Source organism: Scaptodrosophila lebanonensis, unplaced genomic scaffold, assembly GCF_003285725.1.
Source record: "Scaptodrosophila lebanonensis strain 11010-0011.00,11010-0021.00 unplaced genomic scaffold, SlebRS2 tig00001410-arrow-pilon, whole genome shotgun sequence".
NCBI classification, from domain to species: domain Eukaryota; kingdom Metazoa; phylum Arthropoda; class Insecta; order Diptera; family Drosophilidae; genus Scaptodrosophila; species Scaptodrosophila lebanonensis.
In genome coordinates, this window is record NW_022060738.1 from 2938721 (window position 1) to 2966327 (window position 27607).

General features: G+C 40.0%; 3 protein-coding genes across 7 annotated transcripts; 1 reads left to right on the top strand and 2 right to left on the bottom strand.

Annotated features, from left to right (window-relative positions):
- Positions 1 to 1283: 1283 nt before the first annotated feature.
- LOC115630542 (homeotic protein female sterile) lies at positions 1284 to 18282 on the top strand. 5 transcript variants are annotated; one of them, XM_030527150.1, is made up of 3 exons: positions 1284 to 1396; positions 8444 to 9452; positions 16891 to 18282. In XM_030527150.1, the coding sequence occupies exons 2-3, from the start codon at positions 8712 to 8714 to the stop codon at positions 18250 to 18252; spliced, it is 2103 nt and encodes a 700-aa protein (XP_030383010.1). In that variant the 5' UTR covers positions 1284 to 1396; positions 8444 to 8711; the 3' UTR covers positions 18253 to 18282. The 5 variants fall into 5 exon arrangements, with proteins under 5 accessions (XP_030383010.1, XP_030383009.1, XP_030383011.1 ...); XM_030527149.1 differs by lacking the exon at positions 1284 to 1396 and adding an exon at positions 3177 to 3549; XM_030527151.1 differs by lacking the exon at positions 1284 to 1396 and adding an exon at positions 3177 to 3521.
- Positions 18283 to 21097: 2815 nt separating this feature from the next.
- On the bottom strand, positions 21098 to 22471 carry LOC115630706 (thiamine transporter 1-like). Its single transcript, XM_030527359.1, has 2 exons — positions 21838 to 22471; positions 21098 to 21769 (listed from the first exon to the last, which is right to left on the bottom strand). Exons 1-2 carry the CDS (start codon positions 22469 to 22471, stop codon positions 21123 to 21125), a joined length of 1281 nt encoding a protein of 426 aa, XP_030383219.1. The 3' UTR covers positions 21098 to 21122.
- Positions 22472 to 25014: 2543 nt separating this feature from the next.
- On the bottom strand, positions 25015 to 26870 carry LOC115630555 (thiamine transporter 1-like). The gene is made up of 2 exons (XM_030527167.1): positions 25836 to 26870; positions 25015 to 25772 (listed from the first exon to the last, which is right to left on the bottom strand). Exons 1-2 carry the CDS (start codon positions 26482 to 26484, stop codon positions 25123 to 25125), a joined length of 1299 nt encoding a protein of 432 aa, XP_030383027.1. The 5' UTR covers positions 26485 to 26870; the 3' UTR covers positions 25015 to 25122.
- Between the last annotated feature and the right edge of the window lie 737 nt (positions 26871 to 27607).

The following is a 27607-nucleotide window of genomic DNA, read 5'->3' on the forward strand; positions in this document are numbered from 1 at the left end:
AACCCATGTAGGAGATTTTACATTGGAACCACTAAGTCGAAACTAAAAACACGGATATCACAACACAAGTCAGACTACAAACTAAGGCATCAAACATTGACACAAAAAACTGCTCTAACAACCCACTGCATAGAGACTGGACACACCCCCAACTTTGAAGAAACGAAAGTACTTCAACAAGAACGACACTACAGTAAGCGATTCACTCTCGAAACGCTACACATTATCAACACACCTAACAAATACAGAATTAACTACAAAGCAGACACCGAAAATTGCGCGCACATTTACAGACACCTGTTAGTTAGTAACTCCAAGTCAAACAGAGCAGACTTGCTTAAATAAGTAATTATATAAAAATTTTTGTGTTATAGTTTTAATATGTTAATTATGTTATATGTTTTGTAGTTGCCCTGAAGACGGTTACCGTGGCGTAACCGAAATATATCGGAAAAAGAAAAGAAAATTAAATAAATTGGTTTTTCTTACTCTGACCTCGAGCCGGCCAAACAATAAAGATAAAATTTGTATTGTATCCATGTTGAGATCACAAAATAACGAATCTATACCGAATCTTTCCGATATCGGTTTTAAAAACATGCAATCGTTTCTGGCTGCAGTTCTGGCTCCAAATGTCAGTTAACATTCTTCGTTCCTGTTCCGGTTTGATTGCCTGATATGCATGTACATACATACATACATATGTATGCACTTCACATAATTGGCTTAAGCAAATCTTTAATATATTTTGCAGTTGTAATTAGCGAAACCACGTAAATATCGCCGTATCACATCAAACTCTGAGTGCATGCGGAATTCTAACGAGAGTGTAATTTAAGAAAATAAGACAGAGTGAGAAGCCATGATGTGATTGTCTTTCCTCGTTTAGTCGCCAGGCACGTGAGAGTTTGCGCACGAGAGCAACAACAAGAACACACATACATACATGTGTCCATACCTAAATAGTTCGCCTCCTACGCACGGGCCAACAACGCAGTGCACTTTAGCAGTGTTGCCAAGACCAAGGCAATGGCGGCGACAAAACAGCAATGCAACCACCCACCTCTACCCCACCGACTACTTCATCAACCATACATACATATGTACATATGTATGTATAACGATACCGACCAACGAGGGACAGAGGCAAAGAAAAACGAATTACACACAAATGCATTTTGTTTGCATAGCAGAAAACTAAATAACAACAGCAACAACAGCCGCATCGAGTATTGCTCAAGGCGAACAAAAAATATATAACGAACCGAGCAGGCAGCGTCAGCGTCAACGTCAGCAGAAGACGGAAATGCCAAGACGACAACGACGGCGAATGATGACGAACGTAAAAACTACGCACAACAATAAAACACAGCACAGGCGAAAGACAAACAAACAAGTGAGCGAACGGAGCAGCACAACACCTGCAAGGCACCGCAACCATCCTACCCCACCCCGCCAACACACAAACACACGCACACACAAAAGCTAACGAGCAAACAAAACTAAACAAAATAAATAGCAATAGCAAATGGCATAAAAAACTACACACATACTGACACAGACTGACATAAATACATACATACATAAAAATATGTGTTGTCGAGAGAACAAGAACACAAGCAGACAAACAAACAGTTGGAGTGAAATTTATCAACCTTTGGCACTTTTGCGCTCGAGACTGCTAAATGAAATAATGACGAGCAAGCGGGCAACGGCTAAAAAAAATAATACTACGTCGTAGTATTTGATATAATAAGTAGAAAAAACAACACGCGCTGAAAAATACATTTTTGGCGCGCAACGAAATGTTCGTTCACCTTGCGCGCCGTCGCGGCCCGTTACATACTTACACATGTACATTCACACACACTCCGTGAGAGTAGAAGAATTTAGGCGTAGACAAATACATACAGACTTATCTACACACATAGATACGCATAGTATTTTGAGCAATCCCAGCCGCAAGCGCCCAGTGGTCTGTGTCTGAACCGCTCCTGACTGTCTACTTGTTTGTTTAATTTTTTGCCATTTCTGCTTCACATTTTATTTGTTTGTTTGACTCGTTGCGCTTGTGTTGGTTAGTGCCAAGTAGTCTTCATCGCAGCAGTAGTAGTTGTTGTTGTTATTGCTGCCTGTTTCTCCCCTACTCTTCTGTCATGTGCTATGCGTGTGTATGTGTGGGTGTGTGCATGGCTGTGGACTTTATCAAAACAACTGCGCTGTCGCTGCCGGTACGATGCTGCTGCGCAGTCAACGTTTATTTGTGTTTTGGCGCGCACTCGCACTCACTAGCTTGCCCCGTTGTTGTTGCTTTTTAAGCATGACAAAGCACCGTACAATTTCACAACACAACTTCATCATGATGTTCGGCTTGTTTTTCCACGAAACAACTGTTTACCGAACGTGGCGGCAACGCCGCTGTCACTGTCGGCGCCGACGCTTACGCTTGCTGCATGGGGGATGTGTGGGGCCGAATATCTGTGTGCGTGTATGTGTGTGTGCTCATTTCATTCAAACGTCGAGACGAGAAATTTTATTTCAATACGAATACGCAGCACAGTGTTGGCCCAATTATTCTCCCGTCATATTTAGCGGCTTATAAAATCTGACTTTATTTTGGTAGATTCGTTTCCGGTAAACATTTAACACATTTGAAATATGTAGATGTGCATTTATAGACAGTTAAAAAATAATTGTATTTCAAATAATTGTACTTTCTCCAAGTACACCCTTCGTTTTTTTTTTTTTTTTAGCAGATTAGGACAACAGGCAGTCGGAAAGAAACCAATATTGAAGTTTTGCTTTTTTTGTTTTTATTGGAAATTGTATGTAGATTTGCAAGTTACGTATATCAGCTGTCGATATATAAACTTACAAGAAAAATTATTATTACAATATTAATTTCAAACGAAATTATTGAAAAACAAATTAAACTAAATATAAATTTGAAACGGATATGTTGACGGTAATTTAGCCGCCATATGTCAGTTTTAGTTATTTTCCCGCTAAAATAGCCAGTTTAGAAGCACACATGCGCGCAACGCTGACACAGCGGCGTGCAGAGCTATTTTCAACGTCGTCGTCGTTTGCTGTTGCGTCGCAGTCGTCGCCTCGGTCGTCGTCGGGTTCGTTACAAATCGATTTCAGTGTTTGTTTGCAGTGTTTGTCGGGAAACAGCGACGCACAGTTCACCATTCAGACTCATTCGTCGCTCGCGTAAGGTTGTAACGGCGACAAACGGCAAAATAATTCTGCGCGCCTCATTCAAAAAGGCAACGGGAACACATTCTAACTGGCAAGCAAGTGCGTGCTTCGCTGCGTGGGTGCTTAGGTGTGAGCGCGAGTGAGAGAGTCCGTGTTTGTTTTACGATTCCAAGCGAGATAGAAATAGCAGCTGCCAGGCTGTTGTGTTTGCTAAACAAATAACGGAAAAACAAATACAAGGCAGCAGCAGCATATTCGAATTTTTGGAAGCAGCACGCAAAATGTGTTGTCAAATGTTCCAAAACGGCGTGTAATATGTAATTAAAAAAAATTATTTAAAAATATGTACGTCCAATTCCCAACATAAATACATTTAAATATTTTGTGGCAAAGTCTGTTGCACATATGTATGTATGTATAGATAGATATTCATAAGTGTGTGTGTTCGAGAGTCAAATGTGTAGAAAACAATTTGTTTTTTATTTGCGCCTTGAAATATATTTTTAAGTTATTTTTACGCCATTGTGTGCGTCTGTGTTAATTTTTGATGTTTGTTTTTGCGTTGTTTAATTTGCTTTCGAAGAAAAAATACAACAAAACGACAAATCACGGGCCAAACGGCAAACTAAACGTTGGCGCATGGATTTTTATGCAAATATTTGATGAAGAGTTCTTCGCGATGGGGCGACACTAAACTAATGAATATAAATCGGATTAATTGGATTTTCAAAGGGACTATCATTTTAACAATAACAAGCGTATAAAAAAAGTGCAAACAGTATATGAATTCTCTGTAGTAATTTAAAAAATAAAATCAATCCTTTTTTGGAATGCTGTGCGCTTGAAATTGTCAAAAAATAACGCATGTGAAAACAATTTCTCTATTAACAGTCGGCTGTTTAAACAATCGGTAAACTTCCTAAGAAACACACAACAACAAATCCAGTTTAACATGCAAATACAATTGAGAAAAAAACCCAAGCGATAAACAGCAAATGAATCAAATGAAATAACCGCAAAATTCCAAGTAAATCCCCCAAAACTGTGCTACTCGAAAACAACACAAGGTCGTTGCTCAGTTGCAGGCAAACGCAACCTAAAACCAAACTGAAACAAACTAAAAAAAAAAGAACAAATAGAACAAAATTAAACTATCCTAAGAAAAAAGTGCGTAAGATACAAAAAATCGCAGACAATGTGTAAAATAAATTTGCTAAAAATAGCGCGAAATGTGTCGCTTCTAAAAATTGACGCAGAGTGTGTTGAGCGAGAAATAACAACAACAACAACACCAAAAGCAGCAAACAACTACACAAAAAGCGAATCAAACTAAACAAAAATTAACGTTTTTCGTCGCAGCAACAAAAATACCAAACTACAACAACAACGATAGCAGTGCGAACGGCGAGTGAATTTTAAAACAGATAAAAAGTATCTCAGTCGCCGCTTTGGCGTGTGTGTGAGTGTACCGTTATGAATCATCTGTTTGCGCAGCGTGGTGCGCAAAAGCGCTTAACAAAGGCAACAATTCTGAGCTGCTTGCAGCACAATGCCTGCAATACACATGTACATACATACATACATACATATGTATGTATGTACATTGCACAAGTGAACAATTTATTAAATAAAAGCCAACCATGTGTGCCAACTAAAAACTAAAAACTTTGTTCGAGTAGTGTGCTAAAAGTAATATAAACTCGCGACCAGGAAGCAAATCAGGCGACAAAGATTGATGTCAAATGGTGCTCGCGTGCTAAAACGGGACGCCAAATAACGGTTAAGCGCAGTGTGTGTGAGTGAAAGCGCGTGCGTGTGTGGATGTTGATGTCGATGTCGTCGTGATTGTGAATATTTGTGTGTGGTCGTTTGCTTTTGCTCGACAAAATCGAAATACGCTTCCGTCTATTGTGAATATCGCCCAACACTTGCTCTTTTGTTGCTATCGTTGTAGTTGTTGTTCTTATTATTGTTGTTGCTGTTGTGGTTGTTGTGACTTGTGACATTTACAAGCGTCTTCTTAACAGAATTTTGCGATGTCTGTTGTAAGCGCGTGTAAAAATTGCGACATTTTCAGTTAATCGCAAATTATATAGAACATGTTAATATAGGCAGGCGGCGGTACAAAACAATAAACTGCTTAATTATCTGTTACACATACCTATGTCTGTATGTACATATGTACACAAATAGTTTAAAAGACGGCGTAGTTTCCCCCCACTTAAATCGGTTCCAATATATTTATATATGTATATACATACATATGTATGTATGTACATACTTGTATATAATATTGTATTTTATATTTAACGGCTGGCGATAATGCCCAGGTGCCACTGACCTAGGGAGTTGCGTTGCAGCGCCGCTTCGCACTGATGATGATGACGTGTAAAAACAAATTGGAAATTTCCTATGAAATCCATGAATGGAAATATTATGGCATATCACCAACAGATAATACATACGTCTAAATCAATACGAATCAGCTGCTCGTCATCTCTCTAGTCTTTTTATCTCTGGTCTTTAAATAAACTTTGAACGCAATAAAAATAATCGCGATTCTCTTAATTTTTTTTTTAAATCAAAACATGACCTTTGTCAATTTTTTGCACTTTGTAGAAATCACTATTGTAATTCAGATATGAACAAAACTGGTATCGATCTTGGGGAAACTCCATACAATACATATTAACATTATAAATTGTTTTTCGCTTTAAAAATTTTGACTTTTAAGCTCATTTTATTTGCCTGCAGTACTATGGGTACATACATGTTGTTAAGGAATATGAGTCATAGGAACCAATGCCACTATAATATATTTCTTCGGCGAGTATCACGTAAAATGTTGGTAAAGCACGGCATAATGCCCATGCTTATCTCACCTTTTTTGCTTTGTCAGTCACGTGACCACATTTCTCTACCACTAATCCAGTTACCTGCATTTGCTTTGTTATCTCAACGTACGAGTACTTATCTACAGTCTCTAATTGCTGGGGATTGCCGCAGATGGAAATAGTCAGATGGGCATTTAGAGATTTAAAGCTCATAGTGGCGCCTCTTAATAAAGAGGCGTTCCCGAACATCCCAGGGAGCTCAATCTACTACTACTATCTCAGATTTTATCGAAAAATGTTGCCCTGGGAACAATTAAGGTTTTCTTATAATTCTTACAATATTCAAAAACACCTCAAAACATGTTAGTGTTATGAAAAGAATGGAAAACGGGATGCGATCAGCCAGCAAAGAAGGGTTGCCTAACTTTCCAAAAAGTCGACTAAAAAGGTTAAAAAGAATTGTTTTATTTTTAACTAAAGCGAATTCTCATGTTCCAGCCAGCCAACAAATTTTTTATAATATTTGCTATTTCTAAGATTTCGATGTTATTTCCACAGAAAGAGTGGATTATTCTTTCCAGTCAACTTCTAAATGTGAAATATTAAGAGATCGTTTTCAAAAATTGAATAAAAATGTTTAGATTATAATTATTATGATAGTTATTGTGGTCTTAGAAATTATAGAATTTTATGATAATCAAAACATGCTTACATTTTAAAAAAAATATGCTCCTAATTATTGGATACTCTCCGTATTTATCTTGGGCAAAAACTAATGTCATATAATCCAATTATGAGTCAATAAAAAACCCTGAACATTTTACAACTAAGTCCCAGAGTTGAAATGCAATCGTTAATTGATTTTAAAACTAAGACTTTTTAATTAAGCTCCATTTAGACGAGCACCCTACATATGAAAGGAAGAGATGTATAACATATTCATTGACATATACGATTAAAAAAATGTTTCAGCGCTTTGTCAGAAAAGCATTCACATGTGCGGGGTATATCCATAAATTGACAATCAGTCGTTTTCGTAAAAAATGCATTTCATTAATCCAAATCAATTAAATAAGTTGCCCGTATGAATCTGAAGAGCTTTACTGTGATTGCCAAAATTGTTTGCTAAATCTAAATCTTTATAGATTTCGTATTTAAAAAACATCTTAATAGTGTGATATTTTGAAACGAAGTTCGAAAACGTTGAGTTCTTAACAAAAAAAACCATAAAGCAAATGTGATCAGCGCCCGAATCCCCACTTATAATTGTTCTGATACATCCTTAGAAGCGCTCTGTTTCTTCTTTAATTTAAAGTTTCAAAATCTTAAATGCGAAATACAGAGTACACATAATGTACATACGAGTATAACGCAATTATTGAGCAAATGGGTAAGACCCAATGCAAATGAGAATTGCGACCCACATTCTAAGAATTGCAAAAGTTTCACCAATTTTTTGATTTAGAATATATATGCGCAATTTTGAGATTGTATATTTCATAATTTTCGATAAATGAGCAAAAATCTATTTTAGCCGAAAAACACATAACAAATGTGTCATTTGTCGGATGGGTTCATACAGACAGACAGACAGACGGACGGCTTGTTATATAGTATAGTTTTGGATTCATACAGACACACACATGGTAGGCTTGTTATACAGCATAGGGTATAGAAATGAGGTCTTTCCTCCAAAAAAACCATCTCTGAACAGTTCACTTACATATGAATCAGGGATATATAAATAACATCCCTTAATGCCTCGTACGGTTCAGAACAAATATTTGCTTTTCTATTATTGAAATATAAAATAAGAAGTTCGTAAGCAACCGCTTGTGCAATTTTATGATGTGGAATCAAGGATCAATCGCTGAAATTGTATTTATTGAAAGATGTAGCATAGTGTGACTAATTTGTATTTTATGGGGTCCCCCAAAACCACAATGACACAGAACTGGAGATGAAATAGATTGGAGCTCTATTACCAGTAAAGCTCTACAGTGTTCCGAGTGGCGTTTTATTAATTAGCAACTTTCTAAACTGAAGAAGCCCCTCTAAAATATGACAAACACCATGTGCCGCGAGATGTTTAGAAAAAAATTTCCAACGTTCTATTAGCACCTCCACACCTCTGTTTGATTTAAAAAATAAATAGTAACAACGTAGAAGTACTTTAAAATAAATTAGGAAATAGTTATCCAAAATTTTAAAATTAGAAAAATATTGAATGTTGCCGCTGTGCCGAACAAATCGCAAGCATTGTAGGCGCCAATTCTAATGCCTGATTGAGAAGCAGTGTGAACGAGATATGTGTATGAGATAGGGAAGGACATATGTACATACATCGATTTATGAAAACAAAGTTTGTGCCATTTACCTAATTTCTCTATTCTCTCCCTTCACAGTGCTAAAAAAAAAAAAAACTGAATGAAACGTAGAGAGTGAAGCAACGGAAAAAGAGAAAAGAACAGAGAAGATGTTGATTGAGTGCATTTCGCGAGACATTCCTTGAAACGAAGAGATCCAAGAGAACCAGATACCCAGAGACCCAGAGAATCGAACTTAATCAACGAAAATAGAAAACAGAAGCTCACCGTTCAAAAGAAACCCACCGAGTTAAGAGTGATTTGGATCGAGCAGTAGTAGCAGCAGCAGCAGAAGAAGCAGCAGCAAATGAACTTCAATCCTGCCAGCGTTGTAGCCGCAGCAGCAGCAGCCGTCCACAGCACCACGCATCTCCTTCCTTTGCCCACGTTTCGGAGCTCCAACGCCCACGCCGCAGCAGCAGCGGCCGCAATCAGCATTGGTGTGGCGGGCGTCGGTGGCGAAATCTCACCAAAAATCATGGAATGGACCAACGACGATGCACTCGAGCTCATCGAACAGTACCGCTGCCACACAGAGCTTTGGAACCGGGCCGATCCCAAGTACAAGGACAAATTGTGCCGCTTCCGAGCGTGGTCCGAAATAGCCGAGCGATTCGGGTGCAGCAAGGCTGAGGTGGAGCGAAAAATGAATGTCCTGCTCACTCAATATCGCCGCGAGAAGCACAAGATGTTTGTGAAAATTTATCAGGGCATTCAGCCCAATCCGTCCAAGTGGTATGCCTTCAAGCGGTTCGATTTCATGGAGGCTGGCGGCGGCAGTCTCAGCGGCCTGTCGAGTGGCAGTAGCAGCGGTGGCGGCGGTGGCAGCAGTAGTGGTGCAAATGCGACCACTGGGGGCACACACAATGGCCTAAATGGCTTGGCGGCGGCCGCTGTGGCAGCGGCTGCCTATGAGAGCAGCACTATGGCGGCAGCGGGCAATGGTGGTGCGACGGGCGGCACCGCCAGTGGTGGTGCTACAACAACAACAACACCATCGGGCCAACATAGACGTATCAAGACCAAAGAGCTGAAATATTTTGGCGCGGTGAGTAAGCAAGTCGAAAAATAAAGCTAATGCGTAATCGGGCGATTTGACAAACAAACAGCAGTCAACTTGCTGCTCCCTATGGCTGTGTCTGTGCCTGCGTCTGTGGGTGTATGAGTGTGTGTGTGAGCCTTATGTGGCGTTTAATGCTAGAATGACCCAGGGATCAAAAAATACACAAGAGCCCGCTTCTTGTGTTAGCTTCAATTTTAATTTCATATTTCTATTATGGATATCGTAGATATCGGACATTAATGAATCTTTTCAAATACAATAGTTAATTGAAACCCTTCTGTCATTTTTCCAGTAATACAAAAATACTAAATATAATAATAAACCAAAAAAAATATACACGTGGACAATTAACATTTTCAAGACGATAGTACATAATACTAAACAATAAAAGTATCCCCGAAGAAGCTTTCGACTTTAATCGACACATGCGTTTACCAAAATTGATTTTCATTTAATTATTTTAATGGTTTGAATGGATTTAATTTAACGATAGGTTCTACTCGTAAATAATTCACTCTAACATGCCTAAAGTGTATCTAAATTTCACATGAGTCATGCGTCATTAAATGATTTGAACAATATACACATACATACATATGTACCTATGTACATACATATATTTTCCAACGGCAATGGGTTAATTTTCAACTTCAAAATCAATTTGTGGCCTCAAATGCTTAGAAATAGCTTAAAAGAAAATACCTAAGCTTAATTGACGCGCTTAGTGGAGTGACAAAATTCGGTTGTTCGAAGTGTTAATTTGCAATCAAAACAAGCGCGCAACTACATAACTGTGTTTGGGCCGTGAGTGAGAGATGAAAAGAGAGCGTCCATGTGCGCAAGTGACTTGCTATTTTGTATCTGTGAGATGATGAGCACGTCTACCGTTGCCGTGACGGAAAGAGAGAGGGAGAGAGAGAGAGAGAGAGAGTAGACAAGTGAGAGCAAGTTGCGGAGAGCTTTTGCCCCATTAGGCCGTTTTACATGTTTGTCAGTCAGTGTGCTCTTTTGTTATTGACGATCAAAACAGAATTAAAATTTTACGCATAAATTTTTCTTAGAAATTTGCAGTAGTATGCGTGAGGCATTGGCCTGCGCCACAGGCCCCAATTGTAATTGTGTGTGTGTTGTATGTGTGTACACTGCTTGTTGTTTTTATTTTCATTGTTGAGCATGTTGTTGTTTGGGCGGTTATGGGCTGTGAGGGGGTGTCGGGCGTCTGACATTTCGTCGACATCGTCGTCATTTGCTGTTGGCCGGTTTTGTTTGTGTTTGTGTGTGATGAAATGTTTGTTTTGCACGGCGAAATGTGCGACGGTGCGCGTAACACTTGCCTGCGTTTTGTTGTTGTTATTGTTGTCGCTCGTGTAAAACGGCAATGACGTTTCGTTTTGCGGTTGCCCACTGTTGTTGTCTCTTACTTTGTATATGTGTGTGTGTGTGCTTGTGTTTGCTGTTGTTGTTGTCGCCACTGTGATTCCACATCATCATGAGCTTTTGTTTTTACTTTTGGCTGCCTGGCGCTTACCTTGCCTCTCTTTCAGTTGCCCCTCAACCAACTTCTCTATAGTTTTTCACTTGTTCTCTGCTCGCTGTTGATGTTGTTGTTGTTGGTCCTACTGCTACTGTTTGTCAGAGTTATCAAAACAAAATACCAACAGCCAGCCATCCCAACAATTGTATCCATACGTATGTATGTACATAAATACATACGTACATATGTATGTATGTATATAGTAGTTGTTGGCAGTTGCTATTTTCATTTGCGTTGTTGCTGTTATTTCTAGAAAATAAATGAAATTTTGTGCGCAAATACATACATACTATAATGTAGAAGTTGGCTGGGCATTTTCTGTGTAGGTGTGCGAAAAACCAAGGGGTTCGAGAGAGTGCGTGCTGCTTGTTTGGCTAGATGTTGCTATTGTTGTAGCAACGCATGTTGTCGTTGCTGTCATCATCGAGCGGCAGGGGAATTTTTTTATTTCGTGCCAGTTTGCCAAGTCAGTTCTTAACCACCTCTTCTCCCAATCAGCCGCCTTTCCAAAAGTTGCATTTCTAGATCTATACACTTCAAGAAACAATCGTACACACCATAAAGGCAACTATTTATACTCTGTACATGAAATGTACAAGAGTATATTAGGTTTGCGGTAGGTGAAAAATGTAACAGGGAGAAGGAGGCGTGGCAGACCCCACGAAGTATATACATATATTCTTGATCAGCGTGACAAGACGAGTCGATCTGGCCCGGTCTGTCTGTCCGTCCGTATGAACACGTGGATCTCAGAGACTATAAGAGATAGAGACACCAAATTTTGGACAAAGATGCCATGTGTGTGTACGCTATACGAGTTTGTTTTATTATTTTGACTTTCCCACCGCTTCCTCCCTGTGGGGGTTTTTCCGTAACGCCGTTCGTATAATCACCTATATCTCGGAGGCTGTAAGACCTAGGAACATGCAAATTTTTTTGATTTCTATAATTATTCTACACATATGTACAGAGTATTTCAAAGTCGGGACGCCTGACTAGCTTTTTTACTTGTGTTATTTTGGTTTTATTTTTGACAGATGACAGGAGCGTTTTTTCTGGCAGTGCAGTCTCCTTCGCATTTATCAATTGGTATTGGGCAAATTTATAATTTTGAAATTTGTAGACTGCTGCACTAGAAACTTTTCTATATGATTCATTTTTTATACTCAGTCCACCTGACTTTATGTCCGATATTGTATGTAGACCTCTTCCCACATTTTATTCTATGGCCAATTGATAAAGTGGCTTGTCATTGATTAATTTTAAATGACTTTTCTTTGTAATCCATCGTTAAAAATATGTACATATGTATGTGTTTCTTTTTTTATGTCGGTATCATATCATTAGTAACATACAAAAGTAAACATTCAATTTGCTAACGGGAAGTTCCCGAAATAAATGCAATGAAAGTAATCAAAGAATCTGGGTTTCTGAGGTTAATACAAGTATACAGATACATACACATACATATGTACATATGTATATTGTATGTTGATACGGTGATTTGATAGACAACCCTAGTTGGAATTATATATTTTTATTTGTAGTGTACTTGGCTGGATGGGTTGAGGGTAGACTGAGCAATGCAACCTGCTTGCACTTTTTAACGCTTTCTTTCTCATTTTAATGTACTATGTAGTTTGCTTGGCCTGTTGGTTGTTGCTGTTTTCGCTGCTGAAGCGTCATTATTATTTGCGTGCAGTGACGCCCACAAAATACCACCCGCCCCGCCCCCATTGTTACACATACATATATACGTACGTACATACATACAAACACATATATCTTTTTTGCCATATTTTGCAATTGTTTTGCTACGGTATTTTTTCTAAGACTGCCACTGCTTTTATTGTTGAAGTTGTTGTTGTCGTCGTCGCGCTCTCATCGTTGCCCGCAATGTTGTGGTTTTTCGTTCGCAGTGACGTCGGCTTCGAAGTCGACGGCGAAGCTGGCGCCCGAACCACACGCGCTCCAGTTGCTTCAGTGCGTTGCTGCCCCCCTTGGTGATTGGGGAGGGGTTATTGTTGTTGTCACTGCTTCTGTTGCTGCTCGGCTTGTTTGTGAATTGCGAACCGTTTCCTATTGTTGTTGTTATTCAGTTGTTGTAATTCGCGTTTCTCTGTTGTTTTGTTTTGCCTGCTCTTTTAAAATTGCCTACAACAACACCATGCACCCCGCACACGCCCATCGGGCCCGGAAAAGTGCAACGCAAATAAGAAGCAGCAGGCGACGCAGCGACGCCGACGCGGACACCAACGTCGAAAGCAGCTGCGCAGCTAACGTTTGTTTTTGTTTACTCATTTATTGCATTGCAAAGTTTTTTTCTGGCGTCGGCTTTTTTTTTAACTGTTCACGTAGAGTTGCCAGCAAGTCGACGTTTAAAGCGAGTTTTGGGCAGGGAAGTAAAAAAGAAATAAACTAACTTCTATGTTTTACAACAGGTTTAAAAAAAATAAGTTGACTAGGCGAAACTGCATTTCTTCGCTTTGAAAACGGTTCAACAATTGTAAAAGTATTACGTTGAAGATTCTGATAAAGAAATCCTCATCCTCTTTCTGACATACAAATGACAACTGCAGAAATTTTTGACTGCCTTAGCTTCAACAGTAAAACGAAGGGATAATTATCAATTAAGTTTTTATTTAAAACACATAGTAAACACATATCATTTTTATAAACTTGTCAAACATAACTTATGATGTGGTATTTTTATGTGTGGGCATCATTATGCGATTCACAATAGTGTGTTCCACTAGTTTTGTTAGCGGTAATTTATGTATGTACATACGGTTCACGGTATACTCGATCTATTAAGCTAACGTCCGTGATATTGCAATTGGCTAAATTCCAGTGCATATGGCAACGCCGCATCACGTTGCGATGTTAATTTTTACGACTCCCGCCTGGAGTGTAAATCCCGCTGGTTGAGGTCTCGTTGACTCAATGCGGCTCGGGAGGGAACGGAACAGTCCACACAAAAGCATGAAGTCCATTGCTCATTCACATTTACGCGCTTCGACGCCGCCTCGTGCGCTTGCGGTTTATGAAGTTTCATTAATGTTAGTGTAGCAGTTGTTATTGTTGTTTGTTTGCGTCAGTGTGTGTATTGTTTTTGTTGTCATTTGCTGCGCGAAAATACTTCAAAAACATTTGCGTGAGCAACGCGCGACAGTCACAAACGGTGTTTGTGTGTTGGGTTATGGTTACCGGGAGAGGGAGCGGGTATGGAATTGCGGCGCATGGCGTGCCAAAGGAGTAGCTCGTAGTGTGTTATTTATTCATTGGATTGGATGATAATCAGTTTGTTTACATTTTTCAGTTGCACACGCACACATGCACAAAGCAAACACATACACACACATTCACGTGCATTCACACACGCGCGCACACATGCATACAAATTGAGAAAGAGAGAGAAAGCTAGAGCCTCCATCTTCGTCGTCGCACAGTTCATTTGGACTAGGTACGCTTGCTCTCGGTCTGTTTTATTTTATTTGCCTTAACAAAATAATAATACAGACATGCAAACAATTCAAACACGCACACACACACGCACACATACTCACACATGGTTGAATGCGTAAACAACAAAGCTGCAGCAGTAAGAATAACAACAACAAGGGGGAGGTAATCTGCTGGTGAGTTCTGCTGAGGAGTGGTGGGGGTGAATTTGGGGAGCTGAGCTAAAAACTTAAAAACAGCAACGACAAACAAGCTGCGAGCAACTTATCGTTGTTGTTGTCAATGCTTTTGGAAAGTTCTAGACGCCACTGGGGCCAGACAGCGTAGAGAGATAGAGAGAGAGAGAGTGAGAGATCGAATCGTACCATCACCGCAGCATTAAATTTTTGATCGCAATACTTGGACCTCAAAATAAGGCATACACACAAACTAACAGCTTATGTATGTATGTACATATGTATACTCGTAGAAAAATATATCGTGGGGTAGGTTATTATAGTGACCAGGAAAATTTTTTTAGAAAGCTTTTTCTATAGATAATTGTATAATGTATGTATGTATGTATGTATGCTCATGTGTCTGTAGTCTATTTATGTTTTGGGGAATGTTTCACTGTCTGGCGAAATGTGTGAAAGGGACACATTTTTTAAACCGTTATGCAGTAGGCTCTCCCACAACACTCACAGACTTTGTCGTTCGCTCTCAGCTGTGGCTCTATTGCTCTTTCTCTCTCTCTCTCTCTCTGAATGGTTCTTGATTCGCTTTTGACTACTACGTCGCTAGAATTTTTCGACAATGCTCGCAGACATTCGTTGACGTTTACGTTTGTGGTTGGTATTCGTCGCGTCGCAAAAAGCAACAAAAACTTGTATACGTTATTATAAACAAATCGGTTAATCGGTCTATTGGTTTCAAATAACTAACTGAACGATTCTCGATACTTCTGTAAATCTATTAAAACCCGAAATGAGCTACAACAGCAACAATATCGGCATCTCAACATCAGAAGCCACAACAACAACAAATGTAAATAAGCTTTTATCTGTCGTTTTCTCTCCGTTCAAGTTGGGCGATAAAAGTTCGCAAACTTTACCATTACGCACCTTCGTGACACCTTGCTCGTGCTATTTGGGTTTTATCGGTTGATGGGACTTTTGCTTTAATGTTTTGATAGTCGTGTGTTTGTCGTTTGACTCCCGAACCAAACCGAATTGAAACCTCCGATCGTTTGTTTTGTTTACGTTGATTAAACGTTGCGCATGCAAAATGTATTCACATTTTATTATAAACATACATACATACATACTTACATACATATGTACGTAAGTTTGTATTTAGTTTTGTTGTTGGGGTATTTATTTGTATAGTATATGTTTGGCTCTGGGTTAGTTGTCGACAACATTTCAATGCCCTGATCTAAAATGCTGGTACATACCCACAGTTTCTGAGGAAAAACGTGGAATTTGTGCAAACGTTGGTAATTATTATGAGACCGCATGTACTTGTATTAATTCAATAGTAATTCCGAACAAGTATAACGTTTCAACATCAAACTAAATAATAAATATAAATATATTTTAAAGAATATTGTAATTTTTTGATCTGATATTCATCTGTTTATAGAAATATACATATATGTATGCATGTATAAATGGCAAGTTTTTGATTTTACTGCTTTTGCTTTATGCTGTTCGAGCATGTAAGACCCTTTGCCTTTATCCCTTCTGGTACATGTTATAAAGAGGGCGCTCGATGTTTTAAAGTCGAATCCTCTCTGATTTGTTTACAAGCAAACACCGAAGGCTTAGGCATTTATTGTATAGTATATGTCAGGAGACTGAAGTCAATTTGAACAAGAGGTTAAGTAAGGTCCAATTTCTTGTTAGGTCATATCGTTCCTAAGAGAGCTTATTCTGGGTATTAAAATAAGTCCGCAGTGTAGACAGGATTGGTAAGCGTGGATTGTGTGATAAATGAAGCGAAAGCTATCTAGTGTTACAAACTAGCATGTAAATAGCACCATCTTCTATGGACTGCATTAATTATTTTAATGCACCTTTTAGAAATTTGTTGATCACTCCCGGTCTATGGAATCGTTAATCATAAACTAATTACTAAGTTAGGGGTTTAATGTCGATGAAAACAGAATAGGATTGGATGTGGTATCGTTATAGGAAAAGATTAGATGTGTACATTATATACTCGTATATACTATTTGTACATATGTATATCACATGATCATGTGCGTTAAGTCAAAATTGGTTGCGACTGCTTATCTGGAATAATACATATACATATGTATGTATGTACACACATATATTTTAAATTGCGTCACATAGCCTGTGTGCTCGCTCGTGGCGGTTTTAGACTTTGCTCCTTTCTGGAAAACCCCGACTAACTCATTCTTATCGTGCTTCTGTTTTGCAGATGGGCCTCAACATACCCATGCTGATAGCGAGCAGCCAGACGATGGACAGTTGGAACACTGGTGGTCAGTACTCGCCGCCGAACTCTGGCGCGAATAGTCAACTACGTGTACCTCTGCCCATGGCCTATGGCGGTGGCGCGGCGACTACTCCGGGTGCCAATCTCTATGGCGGCAGCAGTGCCGGTGGCGGCGGTGGCAGCAGCAGCAGCGACTTTCATCCCAGTCCACATAAGACCATGGATACGTCCGATAACGAGGACAACAACAACAAGGAGGAAGTAGTGCTGGGTACACTATCCGCGAAACTGGAGCGTCGCACACCATTGCCAAACGTGGTTGGGGGCAGCAGTGGCGGTGGGGGCGGTGGTAGCAGTACTCGCGATGCCGCTGAGCTTGGTGGCAGTGATGCGCTAACATCCGCCGCTGGAGCAGCTGTCAGCGAAGCCGGTTCTAGTCCCATACCTAACACTAACACGCACGAGGCGCACAAGATCGCCCACGCGCATCATCACCATCATCGGCAGCAGCTATCGAGTCCCTCGGCGCGCTCGTCCACCCCCCGAAATGCGCACGAGCAGCAACACCACCATCTGCCTTCCCACCACACCCTAACGCATCCGCCACACCCGCCACTCCCACACCCGCACCATCAGCAGCAGGATGACTTGGACATCAAGCAGGAGTTAGTCGACTATTTTCACGGGGCGCCCTCAGCACCAGCTCCTGCGCCCCCTGACTCTCATCGTTCCTATAGCTCTGCAGAAGAGAGTCGCCTACATGTTGCAGCGGCAGCGGCAGCAGCAGCAGCCGGCAGCGAAGTGGACTTTGTTCAGGATCTGCGCGTTACAGCTGCAAACAAAGCGGGCGCGCCTGGCCTGAACTTCAGTCACTTCGTGCTGCCTCCACATCGGCGGTCTAACAGCGGTGATTCGCTCCTGGAGGAGAAGTACGCCACGGCCATGCCACTGAATATGCGAAAATTGAATGCGGCCGCAGCAGCCGCTGCTGTCGGCGGAAGCGCCGCAGGCAATCTACTCATGAACTCGCTGCTATCCTCGCGCGACAGTATTTCAGATGCGGACAATGACGAGGCCACCGAATCGGCAGCCAGTCCGGGTCACATAAAGAGTAGTGCTTCCGCGCAAGGCGATGCCTCTTCGGCGGCGGCGGCTGCAGCGGCCGCCCTCTATGCCGAGAGTCTGAGTCGTGACGATTACGACTTTATTGGATCGAATGTGTCCCTCAAGCTGCGCAATATGGATCGTACACAAAGGATTATTGCCGAGAAGCTTATCAGCGAGGTGCTCTACTATGGACAGTTCAATGAGTTGGAGCGTACAGCACGCATTCAGCCCAAGTGACATTGGTGATTGTCGTTGCTGGGCCAGCGGGCGGGGGTCCTGTAGAGGTGGGCAGGGTGGGAGCGACTTGGGCGGAACATGGCAAATAAAACGCTACGAAATTCCATTGTAAAAATAGTTTACGAAAAATGAAAACCCAACAAACAAGCAGTACAATTTACTTTTAGTTGGCCAGGGCCGGCGGGCCGGTTTGTACAAAGGCGAGGCAGCGGTACTTAGTGGTCGTTGAGAGGAGACAGGGTTCGGGAAGTGAAATGTCACTTCTCGAGGCGGAACTACATATATAAACTATGCGACAAAAACCAAAGTTACTTTCTGTTCTAGCTCCAAAAAGTTCAACTTCAATATTATATTAAATAAGTCGCGGTTAAACAAGACCTGAGAGCCGCACGATGCAATCATTGAATCCATTGTTCAATTTGTTTATGTATCTTATGAGTAATCATGCTTTTAATTTCAGTTGATGAATGGATTCTTATGGTTTTCAGGTCTCGTATAACTGTCGCAATAATTACTATACATATGCAGACACATACCCTACGTAGGTTAGGCTTGTACACCTGAGACATCTAACTGAAGGAATCTCAGTATTACTTATAAAATACAGATACCAATATACATATGTACATATACACACATAGCATACATTTAAAAGTACAGGGAAGAGACAAGCATATATGATTTGCCATGTTGTGTCCAATTGATTCGCAATCGAAATAGGCCATCGTACAGTTTTTGTTTTTTTGTTCTTTTTTTATCGTTTGCTGAGTTATGATCAAGTCAAATTTGTTTGTGGGTTGCAGTGGCCCAAGCTCAATTCAATGTTGCAATTACCTCGCTTTATATAGACAAACTAGGAAAAAGAGGGGAAACAAGAGTAGAGAGAGTATGGGCGCAATGGCGCTTAGAGACTTGGACTTGGACGTTAAAGGTCATTCAGTCTGAACGCTTTTCACATTCGCGGCCCCACGGTGGGCGCCTAATTTTGCTCTGCACTAATTGAATGCCGCACGTGAAGCGTGAGAAAAGCAGTTATATTTATCTGTAAAACATACAAGCACATATGTATAAATATGTTTGTATGTATATACCTATATATGTATATAAATATATATCATTGTACCTTATTTTAAAACAGAAATGTTTTTTTAGTCATTTAAGTCTGGTCGCCAGCAACAAAACCAACCAACCAACCCATCAATCAATGCAGATACATAAAACAACAAAAAATCAACCAATATTAAATTAAATACATACGAAGCAAAATGTCGTCGTCACTAGTTGGTTTTAAAAGAAAACAACAACAGCAACAACATAACGTAAAATACACTACTATAATTATAAATACTATTGTAAATTGTTTTGTAAAATTATTGTACATTTATGATTTTTGCGTAATATTTAAGTAGTCTTATTTTTATATGCGAAGCAAAGAAAAAACCTTTTTGTAAAACAGAAAAATTATATTAGTTTACATGAAATGGGCAAAAATTAGTTAGTCATATGATTGAGAAATCACAGATAATGATGATGATGATGATGATAATGATTATGATAATGACGACGAAACGCAGCTGTTTTTCTACTGTGTTTCGTTTTTAGCGTACATTTACATTTAGCGTAGAGAGATTTTGAAAAAAAAAGAGTAGCGAGCAAGAAGTCCAATTAAAGGAAATGTAAAAAATACTTGTATGCAACAACATATTAGCGAGAATTTTTGGTATGTGTGCGATTAGAGCGATGAAAATTCAACCAAATTAGTTTTGTGAATGTTTCATAAAAAAAAAACAACAGCTAAAACGTAAATAAATGTGTACCTATTTGTCTGACAAGCATTAACAGCCGACTTCGTGTCCTTTTATTTTCGGGGGCCTATTTCTGGGAATTGGAACTAGATGTCTGTGTGGCATTTATAATTTTAATATCAACAATTTTACATTTTACGCTAAGAACAAGTGAGAAAGAATTGCGTATTATGATCCAGTCGCTGCGATCTTATAGAGTATCTAATCAGACTGATTGTCTCCATAGATCGAGTGGTCCGGAGATTTTCCGGCCAAGTATTGTAGTATAGCAGAGTAGAAAATGGTTATATTTTCTTTGCGGAAAAGCAGAAGTGATTTAAAGGCTTTATTCTAATTTTTGTGTTGGATAAAATGAATTACACCTATTCGTCATCAATTTAAATTTATTATAATCACATGATATAGCATTAAAACCATCTGAAGTCACCTGTCCCGATGTTAAAGGATATGTTCCATATATCTACCACCCTCTTAATCTTACAACATCGTGTAAATATCCCTTTACGAAAACATAAATAATTGGAGCTAAATATGATTACAGTGTAGTCCAACAGGCATCAATAAAACCGCTTAATACTTACTCGACGACTGACTACTCTACCCGAAACTCTATCACAGGGATAAGCCAAACATTCACATACTCGTATATACAAGATAGCTTGTGTCTATATTTTAACTTCTTAGATCTTACCGTTTGGGCTGTGATTGCTCGTGTAACGATTTTTTCCCGAGAAAACATCAATATCTCAGGCCCCAGGAAAAATAAGACAAACCAAGCACACAGTTCCTTTGTACTCTTTCCGAGAGTATACAAACCAAGTCTGAAGTTGATCGGATGAATGATTTTTCATAGAAACGCTGAGCCCGTTTTCCCCCTTTCGAGCTCGAATTTTCCGTTTTCCAATCTGTTAGTCAGGACAAACTGTCTTATATATACTCTATATATATTGGCAAGACTATATCTGCTGAGACGTTCAATGTTCATTGATAATAAAACCTGAAAATATCAGCTTTAATAAGAATAAAAGAAAAGACAATGATTTGTTTTTAATAAAGATTTAGGCTCTACTTTTTAAATAAAAGCGTTAGAAATTGGAAAAACAGAAACAAAGCCGCTACGCCAAGAAAGTAAAAGCCGTACGCCATGTATTGACCACGAAGGCTCAGGCCAAAGCCCGAGTCTGTCACGACCACTATTGTTAGGATCGTCTGAAGTATTAGAGCCGCCAGTGTGTTGATTCCAAAGACTAAGCCAAAGCTGTCGTCAACGACATTTTCGGCCACAATGGCTCCAGCTACCGTAATGATGAAGAAGAATATGCCCGAGAAGATGGCGTAACCGATGTATGTCAGCCAAACCTCGTCGGTTCTGGCCGAGACTAGCAGCAGGACACCCAACACAGCCATGCAAGTGGAGTTGAAGAGCATATAGCGGGTGCGGCGCTTGTTGCTGTTCAGCATTCCGGCCGAAATGGCGCCCAGAGCACCCAACAACGTGGCCACGGCCTCGACCCCGCCATTGTAGACACTGAAATTGTTGGGAGCGACCTCCTTCCACAGGAACTGAATGTAGGAAACGACTAGGATCTGACCACAGGTGGCCAGAGCCCACCAGACACTCCATTCCACAACAATGGGATTGGTGTAGGAGGAGATGAAATGGGAGCGGAGCAGTCGGCCAGCATTAGTGAAGGAGAATTTGGGGGGCTCCTCTGAAAGAGTTTCAAGTATTGGACATTAGGGATAGCACCCGTAGAATGTTATATCAGTAATGCCATACCATCTGACTTTGTGGAGGGCTCAGAAATCTGCAGCGACTGAACATTTTCAGGATCCACATGGAAGTACAGGCTACGAGGCACCCTCGGAAGCATGAGGGCGATTGGCAGTGAAATGATTTGCGACGCAAACGATAAAAAGTGCAGTCCACGAAAATCCATGGAACCAGTGGACACGAGGACTTGGGCCAGGACGCCACCTAGAAATTGTCCGCTTAATATGGCGGCTCGCGAATGTCCCGTCACAATCTGATATCGGTCGCGACTAACTTTTGTGTATATATAGGTGTAGTAGGCCACTTCGGCCGCAACGACTGTTCCGTAGAATATCTGCGCGATCTGCAGCTCCAGCAAAGATCGCGTCCACAGCAGCATTGCGAACACAATAATTCCTGCCACAGTGGACAGTACAATTATGGGCTTGTATCGTATAAAATCCGTGACCAGGAACACAATTATCAATTGGGCCAGATGGGCGTAGGTGCCGAAGGGATAGACCTCCCTGTTGACTTGGTCTGTGGTAATGTTGCGATAGTTCCCGGATAGATATTCGGTTCCAAATGGGTCTGAAGGAGTGAACTCCCGGAAAAACCCAAAAGTACACAATAGCAAGGAAATCTTAAGCCACTGCTCCATAATTTAACTTCCTTCTTTCAACTCGTAAATAAATTGTTATAATAATAAGTTTAAAGTTGTTCCGCATTCTATATTTTCGAGAACTTAAAGAGAGTGCGCAAATAATTTTAATTCACAGACTGTCTCGAATGCTGGCGTCTTGCGCACTGACCAGTTCTATACCCTACTTAAATTTTCTTATAATTTACCGATTTGGATAACCTTTATAATGAAAAAATGTATATTAATTGTAAGTATACAAAGATTAGTTTATATAGCTTTGGAATGCTGGACAGTACAAATGAAATAGCGGTGGATATTAATTTTATTATCCTTTGGATACAGGATGTAAAAGGCGCAGTACTTTAAAAATAATGAATAAACGTAATTTTCGGGGTCACACCTACATATAAGAGGGATCTGGTCGGCCTGCTTTGAAATGTTACATTCTACAGCACTGTTCCAAAACTCTTTGTTACTCATCGAGTAAAGGGTATAATAAGCTGTGAAAGAGAGTCTTCGTCGTTTTACAATAAAGTATTTCCCTCAGTTAGTTCTGGTTACGCTCTTTATCGTCCGAGACATAATGACAATGTTTGTACTTACATATGCGATTTCTGCTAGATTGTTATCAGAACACTATAATAAATATATTTTATGGGCACTTGATGATAATATATATACGTAATTCTTCTTCTTTTTTCTCTGAAGAAATTAGCTCATTTCTTTAACATCTTGTTTCTTAGATATCGATAATTGATAATTGCTTTCATTTTATTCAAGGAACTTCCCCCATCTGGTCTAATTAAGTCTCTGACTACTGTGCTGGCCGTTTGGCAAATAAATTCCCACCACCGAGTCGGATTCGTTATCAGATATTATGGTAATTTGTATAGGCTTTTTATACCCTGTACCCGTAGGACAGACGGACGGACGGACGGACGGACGGACGGACGGACATGTCTAGATCGATTTCTCTCGTCATGCTGATTCAGAATATATATACTTTATGGGGTCGGAGATGCTTCCTTCTGCATGTTACATACTTTGGACAAACCTAATATACCCTTTTTTCCCTATGGGTACAGGGTATAAACAAATTTGTTTGAAAAGAAATTAATTCAGCAATTTTTAGCGACTGTAACCCTCAAATTTTTAAGAAAGTTGGAACAGCCCCCTTGAAATATAATAATTGATATGTTGGTTGATTGAGCTAAGATCGAGTTGGTTCAGAGATTTGGGCCTTAAAAAACTACTTTTTTAAGACTTTAACGGGAAATATAAAGTGCAGACCATGAAGAAAAGTTCGTTGCATCGCCTTTGGCTTTAAACGGAGATTATCAAATGCGGGCAGATTTTAATTTGGAAGTTTTCTCAAATCAAAAAAGGATTGTAAAACAAATGTCCAAATCGTGTTACTGTGTGAAGAACACATGTTAGCATTATTTACGCATAATTAAATCGAATTAGGAAAGGGAAACAGGTTTTAGGGAACATAACATTTTAGGGAATAGGATTGGATTCAATGGTCATCCATAATATCATTATTTGGAGTTCTAATATCCAAAGATTTTTATACCCTGTACCCAATTGGTAAAAGGGTATACTAGTTTTGTGCGAATGTATGTAACATAGAGAAGGAGGCTTGGCAGACTCCACAAAATAATTTTTGGAGTTTTGTACTCAGTTTTGTTATAGACCTCCAGTTAGTGATTATGAGTCCAAATTTCATTACGATACGTTAATTATGAAAAAAGTTATAGCCATAAATATACTCTCTGCCGAAGCTCTGTCCGTAGCTGTTGTTGTTGTTGCTGCTTCGACTTATTCCTGTACTGCATACATACACGCATAGACACGTTGATGTAAAAGTATGCTGTTGAAACTGTACATAAACATGCTTCACTTTTGTGTGTACATATGTATAAATGGGCTGAATATGTTTTAATTAATTTAATAAATGAATTAAATTTGTATAGCCTGTACCCAAAGGGTAAAAGGTTCCCCAGAGCCCTCTGGGCAGGTCAAATTTGTTTTTTATTCTGTCCATATGAGAAGTTTCATCATGATAGGTCAATTTTGAAGAAAGTTATAGCCATAAATAAAATGCTGCCAATGCTCTGCCTGTTGTTGCTGCTTTGGTTCACCTTTATTCCGCATCCATACACACATATAAACACGGATAGACACGATTCTGATGTACATGTATGCTGTTGAAACTGTACATGAACTTGCCCCACTTTTGTATATATGTATTGAATAATTTGTATTTGATTTAATTAAATAATTTTAAAAATATAATTTTTAAAATTAATTTACAATTTATTTTTTTCATTTTTTACTTTTTGGTGGGAGGTACAGGGTATTTAAGAGTTGAGCTCGCTCGATTTTAGCACTCCCTTCTTGTTTCAAATTATTTTTTTGTTTTTAATTTTCTTTTTTTTGTGGAGAGTACAGGATATTTTACAGTCCGACTTGCTCGACTGTAGCGTTCTCTCTGAAAGTCATATAGGGATTGATATAAAATTCGCTTCGTTGCTTATTTTTCGAAAATCAAATCAAAATTCGATTGAAACGGATTGTAAGAGCTTAAGGCCGTTGCTTTTATACTTTCACCTAAAATAACAAAAAATCTACAATAATTTACATTTTATTCTACTAATAATGGCCTCTTACGACTTTTTAAATAATTTAATTAACAATTGTACGAGGAAAAACACAGCTGCTATGCTGAGAAAGTAAAAGCCGTAGGTCAGATATTGGTCGCGTGGATTCATGCCAAAGCCGTTATCCGTCACGACCACTATTGTTAGGATCGTCTGAAGTATTAGAGCCGCCAGTGTATTGATTCCAAAGACTAAGCCAAAGCTGTCATCAACGACATTTTCGGCCACAATGGCTCCAGCCACCGTAATGATGAAGAAGAATATGCCCGAGAAGACGGCGTAACTTATGTATGTCAGCCAAACCTCGTCGGTCCTGGACGAGACTAGCAGCAGGACACCCAACACAGCCATGCAAGTGGAGTTAAAGAGCATATAGCGGGTGCGGCGCTTGTTGCTGTTCAGCATTCCGGCCGAAATGGCGCCCAGAGCACCCAACAACGTGGCCACGGCCTCGACTCCGCCATTGTAGACACTGAAATTGTTGGGAGCGACCTCCTTCCACAGGAACTGAATGTAAGAAATGACTTGGAGCTGGCCACAGGTGGCCAGAGCCCACCAGACGCTCCATTGCACAACAATGGGATTGGTGTAGGAGGAGATGAAATGGGAGCAGAGTAGACGGCCAGCATTTGTGAGGGAAAATTTAGGCGGGTCCGCTGCAAGAGATTCAATTATTTACTTAGTACGAGCAAGGAATTATGGGTATGGCTACAACCTACCAGTGGGTGTTGGGGGGGCGTCAGCAATCTGCATCGTGTTCTGGCCTTGTTCCTTGTTTTCGGAGCTTGCATAGAAATAGAGGCTGCGCGGCACCTTTGGTAGCATCAGGGAGATGGGCAATGAAATAATTTGCGTGCCAAACGATATGAAGTGCAGGCCCCGGAAGTCCATGGCGTCAAGGGAGATGAGAGTTTGGGCCAACACGCCGCCTAGAAACTTGCCAGTTAAGATCGCCGCTCGCGTATGTCCCGTCACGATCTGGTACCGATCACGATTTACTTTGGTGTATATATAGGTGTAGTAGGCGACCTCGGCGGCCATAAAGGTGCCGAAGAAGATCTGTCCAATTTGCAGCTCCAGCACAGAACGCGTCCATAACAGAATGGCGAACAGGATAATGCCCGCGATGGCGGAGAGCACGATTATCGGCTTGTAGCGCAACAAGTCCGTGACCAGAAAGACAATTACCAGTTGCGCGAGGACGGAGTACGTGCCGAAGGGATAGACCTCCTTGTTAATCTGGTCTGAGGTGATGTTGCGATAGTCCCCGGACAGGTATTCGGTAACAAATGGCTCGGAGGGTCGCAACTCCCGAAAGAATCCAAATGTGCACAAGAGCAGCGACACCTTCAGCCACTTCTCAACCATTTCGGACTCTACGCACGGAACTGTCTATGAACTCTTAAATGAACGTGTTGGGGCACATGTCGCCAGTTCTATTAAAAATACAGCCGCGTGTCGTAACCAGACGGCTCGCAATTCAAACGGCAACTGCGACAGACGCCTTCTCTGCCGATTTGCCAGTCAAGTAGTTCGGGTATTGCCTCTCAGTATTGCTGGTCTCTGTTGGTCCGCTCTTTATCGCTCGCCAAAAAGATTGTCATGCATACGTGAATTTTGTTGATTTGCAATCAAAGCATAAAAGAGATCTTCATCGAGCACTGCGAAGCCGACATGCGAGTACCCTTCCCATTATTGGTAGAATGTGCGGTATAGTTCTATAAACATAATTCTCTAATTTACACGCTGTTCTGCAAAATTATTGCTCTGCTGTTAATGAAAAATGAAATACCATTAACAATTGTTGAACATTAATTTTGATGTTAAAATATACAAATAACATATATGTATGTATATCATTCAAAGCCTACACAGAATACAAAATTGTATTCGAATTTTAGTATTTATTATATGTATAACGACCAGGTCTGAAACGCTCAATAAATCAAATTTTTTTTTCGAGTTCTCTTAGTAGGTGTACTCGTATAAAAACAGTGTGTTTTCTTTGACGTGTGGCGAAAATTTATTTACATTCCGGAATATAAAGAATGTGATTGTCTACAATTCCTTAAATTGAATCAATTTATTCACTTCGATCGAGTTGCCTGACTTCCCTATCCGTCTTTTTCAGCAGCGACAATCGTTTGTTTGGACAATTATGACAGAGTCTTTGTTTTCTGTAATTTCAGACATATGAATTTGTATTATATAGTACATCTGGTAAACAAAACGTTGAACGCACCTACTTGTATTTAAATCGCCGTTAAAGATATCTGCGTCAGCAAAGTTTAATGAAAACTCGTGCCTAAGAATTCAGAATCTATTTCTATACGATGGAAAGGGCGATTATTTGTGTTCGGTATCGCGAAATAGCTTTTGATACATAATTTAGATATATCGGCCCACACAGTAGATGCTCACATTTTCTTGTTAATTGGAAGCTGGGGGTTTAGGTATATATTCGAAAAACCTGTTATTTTTCACAATGAAA

Bases quoted from the DNA above. Each gene is read 5' to 3' on its own strand.
- LOC115630706 (XM_030527359.1), bottom strand. From the start codon at position 22,471: ATGGAGCAGTGGCTTAAGATTTCCTTGCTATTGTGTACTTTTGGGTTT. The intron at 21,770-21,837 runs GTATGGCATTAC...AAACTCTTTCAG, and splicing joins GCCCTCCACAAAGTCAGATG to AGGAGCCCCCCAAATTCTCC.
- LOC115630555 (XM_030527167.1), bottom strand. From the start codon at position 26,484: ATGGTTGAGAAGTGGCTGAAGGTGTCGCTGCTCTTGTGCACATTTGGA. The intron at 25,773-25,835 runs GTAGGTTGTAGC...AATCTCTTGCAG, and splicing joins CGCCCCCCCAACACCCACTG to CGGACCCGCCTAAATTTTCC.
- LOC115630542 (XM_030527150.1), top strand. From the start codon at position 8,712: ATGAACTTCAATCCTGCCAGCGTTGTAGCCGCAGCAGCAGCAGCCGTC. The intron at 9,453-16,890 runs GTGAGTAAGCAA...TCTGTTTTGCAG, and splicing joins AGCTGAAATATTTTGGCGCG to ATGGGCCTCAACATACCCAT.